Source organism: Gastrolobium bilobum, unplaced genomic scaffold (assembly GCF_033153095.1).
Source record: "Gastrolobium bilobum isolate Gb01-03AN ecotype WA unplaced genomic scaffold, APGP_CSIRO_Gbil_v1 utg36184, whole genome shotgun sequence".
In the NCBI taxonomy this organism is placed as follows: domain Eukaryota; kingdom Viridiplantae; phylum Streptophyta; class Magnoliopsida; order Fabales; family Fabaceae; genus Gastrolobium; species Gastrolobium bilobum.
The window spans coordinates 34,302-44,558 of record NW_026897702.1 but is presented as its reverse complement, the minus strand read 5'-3'; the positions used below and the strand labels follow the sequence as shown (position 1 = coordinate 44,558).

At 34.6% G+C, this 10,257-nt stretch overlaps 1 protein-coding gene across 1 annotated transcript; it reads left to right on the top strand.

The window, feature by feature from the left end:
* The first annotated feature begins 5,553 nt into the window (after positions 1-5,553).
* Positions 5,554-9,456, top strand: LOC133309391 (uncharacterized). Its single transcript, XM_061510150.1, has 8 exons — positions 5,554-5,726; positions 6,454-6,788; positions 6,904-7,145; positions 7,231-7,437; positions 7,528-7,620; positions 7,717-7,818; positions 7,905-8,204; positions 9,349-9,456. The coding sequence occupies exons 1-8, from the start codon at positions 5,554-5,556 to the stop codon at positions 9,454-9,456; spliced, it is 1,560 nt and encodes a 519-aa protein (XP_061366134.1).
* The last annotated feature ends 801 nt before the right edge of the window (positions 9,457-10,257 follow it).

Below are 10,257 nucleotides of genomic sequence, written 5' to 3'. Positions count from 1 at the left end.
GGTTATACTTCTCCATCGAGAAGAACTGAGCAAAGAACTTTTGTGATAAATCATCCCAGGTTGATATGCTTGCTGCAGGCTGCCTTTCCAACCAACTAAGAGCCTTTCCTTTAAGAGCAAAAGGAAATAGTCTCAGCCGGACTGCATCATTAGACACTTGAGGATGTTTTGTAGAATCACATATCATCAGGAAGCTGTTTATGAATCTATGAGGGTCTTCATCATCCTCTCCACCAAACTGAGCTCTCTCCACCAGTCGAATATTATCGGACTTGAGCTCCCAATGATTGTTGCCCACTTCAGGATGGACAATGCTCACATTGGGTCTGTTGAATAATGGAGTCAGAATAGTGTCCATGAGTGGATTGTCAGCATCATTGTTGTTTGTCGTTTTATCTTCTTCTAGAAGAATATCTGACTCGTTGAATGCAAGCTTCTTCCGAGCAAATTTCCTGTTTTTCTTCTCTGTTTTTGTGATCTCCAAATCAAGTGGAAACTCGGGCTCTTTACCTCGCATACAACTTAGAAAAAAGATTAGTAGCACTTGTTCCAAATATCACAAAAAATTTAAAAATAAAAATAAAAATCCAATCTTAAAATCAAAATCAATTGATATAAGATACGCCAATCCCCGGCAACGGCGCCAAAAGCTTGATGCTTCCCGACAAGTATACCGATCGCACAAGTAATAAAGTGGTAAATAATGTTCGTCTCCACAGGGATTGTGATCTTATATTAATTAATATTCCTTTAAAGAATGGATGAGTTCAAATGGTTTTGACAAATATTGTCAATTGGTGTGAATATGAGGACTAAAAATAAATACTTGTTTTTGTGATTTTTCTGTGATGAAGAATGAGATTGTAAACAACAATGAGAAGAGATTTGTAAATATGAGAAAAATATTGTAGCTAGAGCGCACTCACCTTATGATCCCCACTTCTTACTTTGGATTGATTTACAATATTCATTTATAAAACTACTCGGATAAATTATTATCTAAAATAATTAGTTAAATCCCAATCCCTTGGCAATTTAACCCTTTAATTTCAATTGGAATCCTAATCCCTTAGCAACCCCTCATGAAAATTAAGCGATGAACTCTATAATTTAGGCATCCGCAATTCAATACACATCTATTCCTAGCATGCATACGAACCGTTATCCTACCCCCTTTCAGGATGAAAACCCCAATATCCCTATCTAGGGTTCTAACCCTCAGACTATTATCAACTATTAGAGTGATCAATTCTAATAAAGAAAATATAAAATACGAACAGGGTAGAGATAAAGATAATTATATAAACGAGCAATTATAAATCAATCCGCGTAACAAGGGTTCACATAGGGTTCGTGACCCTAACTACAATAAAAAAAAACTTAGCCAACCATATTCATGGCTAATAAATCAATATTCAATGGGATGAAAGAATGAAAGATGATCAAGAATCCTTCTCCTTCAGCATGACGGTCTCCTTCGGTCTAGATACCTAATTCTGTGTTGGGCCTCCTTTTTATAATACTCTTTTAGGTCTTCCAAATTTACCCTTTTGGACAAAACAGAATTGCAGTATCGCACACTGATGCTCTCAGCGTCAGATCCACGCTGTGGGCGTGGAAGCCTCTGGTTCTTCACGCTACCAGCGTGACATCCACGCTGTGAGCGTGGGTCTTTACTTTGGCAAATCCTCATTTTGCTCCAGATTTGTTTGCTTTTCCTACAAGTTAAGCATAAAATCAGTTGAACAATTCTGAAATTGGAATTTAAGCAAAGCAACACTGAACGTTGCCATTTTACTGAGAATTAACCCATAATCTTTCTCTTTTTGGCTTGAATTTATCCATGTGCTGAAGGCGCATCAACCTTCTACTCAGTCTTTATCTTACTAGGGTTGCGTGTTGGCTAATTACTGTTTTGCTCTTTCTTTGTATTTTGGCCTTATTTTCAGGATTTTCGCTAATCCTTCCCTTTAATTCTCATTTAATATATTAGTATTTAAACTTAGAAATACAAGATGATATATTCGCCCCACCTTTTAGAATTTTGTCTGCAAAATTAAATCATACATGTCCGCTAACTCAGGATACAACCGGAGAATGTCATCCTCCCATTCCCAAGTAGCCTCCTCAGGTGTACGTCCTTCCCACTGAATCTTTGGCATTGGAATATCTTTGCTTCTAAGCCTCTTTTCACTGCGATCGAGGACCTCAATAGGACCTAAATTAGTCTTTAAATTTTCTCTAATCTCAATGTCATCCGGTATCACCACATGTGATTCATCCAGAATATAGCGCTGCAGCTGCGATACATGAAAAACATCGTGCAAATTTGACAATTGTGGGGGCAAGGCAAGCTGATAGGCCACTAACCCTACTCTTTTCATTATCTGATACGGCCCAATAAACCGAGGACTCAGCTTCCTCACGCCCAATGCACGTCCAACACCCGTAACTGGAGATAACCGCACAAATACATGACCACCTTCTTCAAATTCCAGCGGTCTGTGTCTATTATCATAATAACTTTTCTGCCGATTCTGTGCCTGTTTAAGTTTTTCTCTGATCATTTCAATATGTACTATAGTTTCTTGCACAAAATCCTGCCCAAATCTCTCTTTATCACCTAACTCAGTCCAACAAGTAGGAGTACGACATCTCTGTCCATACAATGCCTCATACAGTGCCATGCCCAGACTGGAGTGAAAACTGTGATTATAAGAAAATTCCACCAGTGATAAATACATGTCCCAAGCAGTGCCCTGCTCCAATGTCACTACAAGAAAAGTGGCTTTTGCCGTCGGATTATTTTAGGCGGTTACCACTAAACCGCCTCAGAAGATACAATTCAGGCGGGTAACCAGGCAGTTAACAAGGCCGACGACTTTTGGTATCACACACCGTCAGAATTCGTGGCTTTATATCGTAACCGCCTTTGTTTGAATATATTTGGAGGCGGAATGTCTGGCGTTTGGGTTTGACCGCCCTAAAATTTGAGCAAACGCAGGCGGTTTAGACGTCGGATCTGGGAAATAGTCGTCGATTTCTTGTTAAACAAAGGCGGTTATTATTTAACCGCCCAAAAATGATGTTCGGAGGCGGTTTATGTAGGCGGTTTCAGTAAACAGAGGCGGATGTATGAATTTTGAGATTCTTGATATTTTGAATAACTTCCTGGTTCTTTGTATTCATTAAATGAAAATTAATACCATTTAGAGTCTTACGATCAACGTTATTCAGTTGTAGATTTTCCGTTTCTATGGATTTAAAAGAGAGAATGTGAGATTGGAGAGAAGGAAAAATTGACAATAATAGAAATACATTGAATTTAAAATTGATAATCTGTTTGGCGAAGGAGAAAAAAACTGATAATCTAATAGGTGTCACTTGTTTTGTAGTTAGGGCATCCATAGAACATCCTTCGTGGATTCTTTGGTCTTCGAGACATACGCAACACAGCCGCTTCTCCACAGTCACAGAACTTTAGCTTCGATGTTGATAAACATGAAGATTGCCCGGAATAATTTGATCATGACCGAATAATTTTATCAATTTGTATGTCATACCCTAACCCTAACCCTGACTCTGACCGTAACCCTCACCCTAACCCTGAACTTGACCCTGATCCTAAATGTAACCCTAACCCTAACCCTAACCTTAACATGTATGTTTCTGATTTTGGCTCTTTTTCGTTCAGTTTAATTGTGTGACGCAATGAGTGCTAGACGCGTTTCAAAGCTGCCAGTGGGGGAAACCGAGCGATTGAACGAGTGAATGACTGATTCACGGCCATTACATGTTAGTATACAAAAATCATAGATAGTATAAGTAAATTGTATCTAAACCCTATAGTTACGAATGTAAGTTTCACTATCAACTATGAAGCTTTTAACGTTCAATTGACACGGTTGGTGAAGACCTTTCAGTGTTGATATATATAATATACAGTGGCAATTTGTTTTATCCTTTTAAAAAGATTTAAAATTGTATCATTTTAAGTTAAAGACACAAAGTAGTATAATGATATAAGTACGTATATATGTATATTAATATATATACTCATAAATATTCTTACTTATATAAACGTATATTTAACTATTGTATAAGATCGAGTTAACTAGTTGATATACTTGTGTAAACTGATGTGAATACTATGTACACTGTTTATATAATAGAAAAAAAACTATACAATAAATTTAATACCAATTTATTACAATAAATATAGCTTTCGAGTGTAAATTTTTGTTAATATATAATGTTGTATATTCATTTTTACTGAAATTGATTATTAGTGTGTAGATCTTAAATAATTGAATATTAATTTTTGAAAGATTATAATAATAAATAAATATACTTTTGATATTATACAAAAATTATAGTATATAAAGCCAATAGTTTGAAAAAGATATTTGCCGGTTTAATTTTTTTTTTTTTTGGTGAGGAATATTTGCAGATTTTAATTAAAGAATAAAAATGACAACTAAAATGTGTAATATGAAAAAATATTTGTCGGTTGTCATAAAATTTAAAAATATACATTATATGAAAACAACAAAGTAAAACTAAAATTTGCGTGTTAAGGTTATAAAAAATAAAATGTATAATATCACTACTAAATTTACTATAAATTCACATGAGATTAATAATGATGAAAACAAAAATATAAATTAAGTATAAAAAATAATATATATTTAATATTAATATATATGTTTTATTTATTAATAAAACATTTTTTTAATTATGTACTTATATATAGTGTAAATAATAGTACAATATGTGACTAAAATTTTGGTTCAGCGGACTATTTCCCTCGTAAGTGAAATTTTTGTTCCCTCTTACCAACTTGGAACATTTCCCTCCTATGTGAAAGACACTCCTCTCAGAATAACTTATACGCAATTGTCTCCACACTTAGCGATTTTTATTCTGACTGCAACCCTAGACTCCAAATGTGTCCAAATTTGGCTTTTTACCTTTTGGAGATTAAGAATCCAATTTCTTAATCTCTCCCAAATTTCCCCCAAAGCCCTAACCTCTCATTCACAGTGTCTCTTTCACCGTTTGCCCTAATCTGTTATTCAACCAATTTGGGCGAACTGTTCGAAGGTATCATCTCTTCTTCTCCGTCTCTCTTATTCTGTCTCTCATTATCGTTTTCATTTGCTCTCAAAATGTGGTTTGCACCTCTCATTCACAGTGTCTCTTTCACCGTTTGCCCTAATCTGCTATTCAACCCATCTGGGCGAAGTGTTCGAAGGTATCGTCTCTTCTTCTCCGTCTCTCATTAGGGTTTTCCAGGTAAAATTTACTATTTTGTCTCTCATTATCATTTACTCTCAAAATGTGGCTTTGGTATTTTTTTTTTTCGTGTAAGGTTTTGAAGTTTTTTTTGTTTGCTCTCCTATTTTGTCTCTCATTTTTTTTTGTGTAATTTTTTCTACTTTCTTTTTTCTTTATTATTTATTGGGTTATTTATTGTTATCTTTTTTCAGAACATAGTAGTTGAATTTTTTGTTTTTGTTGCATTCTAGAAAGACTAAAAAATGATCAAATAATATGATTCAGTGGTTTGCTAGTAGGAATAGTAGTTCAATTTACTGTATAAGAATAAAGCATGGACCCCATTATCCTAATTCAGTGGCTGTGGTTGTTCTTGTTGGTGTGGGTGTTGTGTGGGAAAATGAGAAGTTGATGGTCATGATTGTAAGAGCTGATAAAGAGAAATCTGGGTGTGTCTGGCAGTGATTTTGGTGTCCCTGAGTTTTCTCTGTAAATTATAATTTATGCAAATTTTGATTGTATTTAGGTATGCTTTAAATTAGTTACTACTTGACTAAGTTCTGATTCGAGAATAACCTCATAGCTGTCTTAAAGAGTTGAAATTTATTAAAATATTTGGAATCTACTCGTCTCAAAGAAGTAATTAGGATCACAGAACTTGGATCAGGTTGATGTCGATGACACAACACCTTTACAATTATCACGACCTTTCACGGATGATGACAATCCAATTGTCCTTGCTAATCTAAACGAGGATGAAGAAATGGAAATATCATAATACTTTGCCTGAATATAGTTATAACTTGAGCAGATTACAATTTTTTTTGGTATTGTATTGTGCTTAAGGTTAAGTGGTGTTTTTTGTTCACATCACTACATCATTTTTTGTGATAAACAACTTATCAAAGTTATTTGCAAGCAAAAATATGTAAACATTATGCTTTAAATAGATCATAATATGTACATGCTGGATGAAATTAAAATGTCTAAAATTCCCAGTACATTCTGATTTGCAGGTATAATATGCGCAAGTTAAAGTAGCATGTTGTTTTTCACTGATTTAAATTTTAAAACAGAAATTGTCATGTTGCTTTTTGCTGGTGTTACTAATTACCTGGGATTTTTATGTTCTGTATCTATAAATATGTATGCTTGCAAACATTCTTATGTAAGCAGGACAATGGCACGTACAAAGAGGTTCACTAAAAGGACCAACTCGACAACCTCCAATGCTAATGAACTCATAAGCAATGAACAAGAACAGAACATAAACGTCCAACTTACGACTGAAGAACTGAATAGTCAGCCACATCACATAGTGGTCCACCAACAAGTTCCTTCTGCTCAATCTGCTGAATCTGCTCCTACACATGCTGCATCTTCATCTGCTCAACCTACACCAGCAATATCTCAATCTGAATCAGTTGGTCGTCAATCTGAGGACTCAAATCCAAGACCACGAAACCCTTCCCAAAGGACATGCAACAAGTATTGGGTTGTTGATGTGTTAGGTAACTCCGTCTGATTTACCTGTATTGCATTCTTATATAATGATATACTTGATTAAACATTCTCACTTATATGTAATTTTCATTTTTGGCACTTGCATTAACAACAATGTAATAGCTGATAATGGAATGGCTGATGAGGAGAGATTACGTGTGCGGGATCTTTTGGTACTTCCTCCTCATAAGAGGGTAGTTCTTGAATGGAATGAAGACAATCAACCTGTTGGGGAGGCTGCTGGCCTATTCGGTGGTTTTTTGGGACACATTGCATGTAACCCTAACATATTCCCTATAAGTTATGCAAGGTGGCCTGACGTACCTAAGATCTACAAGGACGATGTTTGGGTCAGCACTATTAAGGTCAGAATGCTTTTTTTATTTTCAAATAGGTTCCTGTTGTAATTATATTAATATTTACAATTTTTAGCTCACTTTTCTCTTGCAGAAGAGATTCGTTATGGATAATGATGACCACTACCATTATTGTATGGGCAACATGGGTAAGAAATGGAAAGACAATAGGTGGAGACTAGCCAATGAAATATATGAGAAAGATAAAACTTTTCAGGAAAACCTTGATCTTTACCCTGAAGGCATGACAAGAGAACAATGGGCAAGTTTTTTGACATACAAAACAAGTGAGAAGGCAAAGGTAACGAAGGATGCAAAACTGCCTTTGTATGTTGCTGTCACTTGTATTCAAAATTAATATGTTAATTATTTTGTTTCTTCCATCATGCAGAAGTATAGTATTATCAATACTGCAAATAGACAGAAACAAACAATCCCACACACACTTGGCTCAAAGACGTTAGCAAGGAGGAAAAGGGAGCTGGTATGGTTTTATTAAAATGTTTAATCTTTTATTATGTCACTATTTTGCTTCTGTAATTAATGGAAATAATGGGCTTGGTGTCATGGCATTTGTCAGGAGATACAAGAAGGACGCAAATTTAGCAGAGGTGAGATGTATGCTGTTTCTCATATCAAAAAGGATGGCAATTTTGTGAATGAGGAAGCTAGGCTAAAAAATGTATTAACACTTCCTTGTAATTTGTTTTTATATCAATTTCTAGCTTTGAGGTACACTTATACAAGGTTCTCATGCCCTGTATGTAGGATAATTTAATTATAGAGATGGATAAAGCCAATTTCGAAGATGAGGCTTTTGTAAATGTGTTTGGGAAGGAGCACCCAGGTCGAGTTAGAGGCATGGGTTTTGGGGTGGTCCCAAGCCAAATCCGTAGAACATCTACCAGTTCAGCCTCAACTTCTTGTAGTGGTCCTACACAAGCTGAGTATGATGCCCTGAAAGGAGAATTGGACACTATAAAAGGCAAGATGGCTGAGTTTGATACATTGAAATCGCAAATGGCACATTTTATGCAAAATTTTGTTGGCCACTCACCATCTAATCAGGTATATGGCAGTTTTTCTGTAAATTGCATATTCAGTTTGACTATATTTTTTTTTCCTTTGTAAAATTTGTGCTATTAGTGCAAAGCATTTCAGGTTGTGGTGTGGCACCATTGTCCTTTGGCTATTCTGATATTGTTTTCATTCTTCAGATATTTATCATTTATTGAACTTGAATCGACATTGTGCTTAAAGTTTGGTAGATATATATATATATATATATATATATATATATATATATATATATATATATATATATATATATATATATGGTAGGCTTTTCTGCGAATTGCACCTTCAGATTCACTATTTTTTTGTTTCCTTTGTTACCTCTGTGGTACTAGTGCAAAACATGAAGGTTGTGATGTGGTATTAATTATCTTTGGCTATTCTGATATTTTTTTCATTCTTGATATATTTATCATTTATTGAACTCGGATTGACAGTGTGCTTAAAGTTTGATACTGTTCCAAGTTGAAAAAACTGGAAATATGGTTGTTGACTGTTCCAACTTGAAAAAACTGGAAATATATATATGGTTGGTGACTGTTCCAACTTGAAAAAACTATTCTATATATGGCTGCACTGCCAATATTGTTATTTTTATTGGAAGATGAATTACAATTGTTTTTTTGGTAAAATCTAAGTTTCCATTGTACTTGATATATGTCACCACACCTGCTATATATGTACTCCACTGTTGGCCTTGTAGTGTTGTGACATTATATAGTCTGAACTTCATAGATGCTGATTCCTTCAGTTTGCATAAAAAAATTAGGAATGGATTATATGGTTGCTGGGATACATATTTAGTTTGTATGGATTATATGGTTACTGGGATAAAGATTCAGTTCTGTTGGATTATTAGTGTGTATGGATTATATGGTTGCTCAGTTGCACTCTCTAACCTTGTTAAGTAATTCGTTATTGTTCTGTTCTACCTACTTATGGTCAGTTACTGCTTATGTCACTGATACATTTACCTAGAGCTGTTACCTCAAGTGTATATACTCCAGTTTTGTCAATAATAGAAATCTGATTAATTCTCAACCTCATTTTGCTTTATATTTTTTTTGCGTTTTCTTAACCTTTTTCTTAAAATTAACTTATGGATTAATATATGTTTTCTTTTTTCCTAATATATCAGGTTGTTGACTTGGGCTCTCCTGGAATCAGAAAGTCCTCCCATGCTAGTCATGACCCTTCTGATGGGCCAACTATATCAAATCAAGCACCCCAACCACCACAATCCTAATTTCACATGATTTGGTAGGTGTTCATTGAACCACTGTATTTTGGATATTTCAGTGGTTGTACATGGAATTTGGTCGTTTTGGAGTTTAACATTGTTGGTTGAATTCCAATGTTTTTCAAGTTAGGCAGTACCTGGATCTTTTTTTTTTTGATGTAATTGATGACCTTGGTACGTTCTACATGCAACCAGCTTGGTCTGTTTTGCTTTTGTATGTTAATTAAGCTTTGGTCAATATGTATGTCACTGTTTCCAAACTTAAAGAATGAATGATGTTTACTTTTTTGCATAAATATCCTCGATCCATGCATGAATGTTTATAAAGCCTTGATTAAAATAATACTATACTTTTTTGACAGGTTATCTATTTTGGTTTTGAATATTAACCTTTGGTAAATATGTTTCGGAATTTAAAGATTGGAGAATGTTTCTAATGTTTTTGGGGTTATGCCCTCCTTACCTAACAAAAAACTGTTTACTTTTTTCTTTACTATTCTAATGCATCAATGTTTATAAACCTCTGATTAAAATAATAGGGGATTTTTTATTAAAACAAAATAATAATTCAAATTAATTTTAAGCTTTTTTAAAAATATTAAAAAGTTTAATATTGGCGGTTATAAAGACCATCCGCGAACTCCAACACGAGGCGGTTCACCCACCGCCAGAAATTATTTCACATTTTTCCGTAAACTATGCTGACCGAGTGACAAGTCACGTTGAACGTTGCTGTACGGAAATAGCAGGCGGTTAGCCTAAACGCCATAATTTTTTGCCGACTACATAAACCGCCCTCATAAGCGT

Excerpts from the sequence above, each read along its gene's own strand:
- LOC133309391 (XM_061510150.1), top strand. The coding sequence starts at position 5,554 with ATGATTCAGTGGTTTGCTAGTAGGAATAGTAGTTCAATTTACTGTATA. Across the intron at positions 5,727-6,453 it reads GCTGATAAAGAGAAATCTGG|GACAATGGCACGTACAAAGA; the intron begins GTGTGTCTGGCA and ends TTATGTAAGCAG. Across the intron at positions 6,789-6,903 it reads TTGGGTTGTTGATGTGTTAG|CTGATAATGGAATGGCTGAT; the intron begins GTAACTCCGTCT and ends ACAATGTAATAG.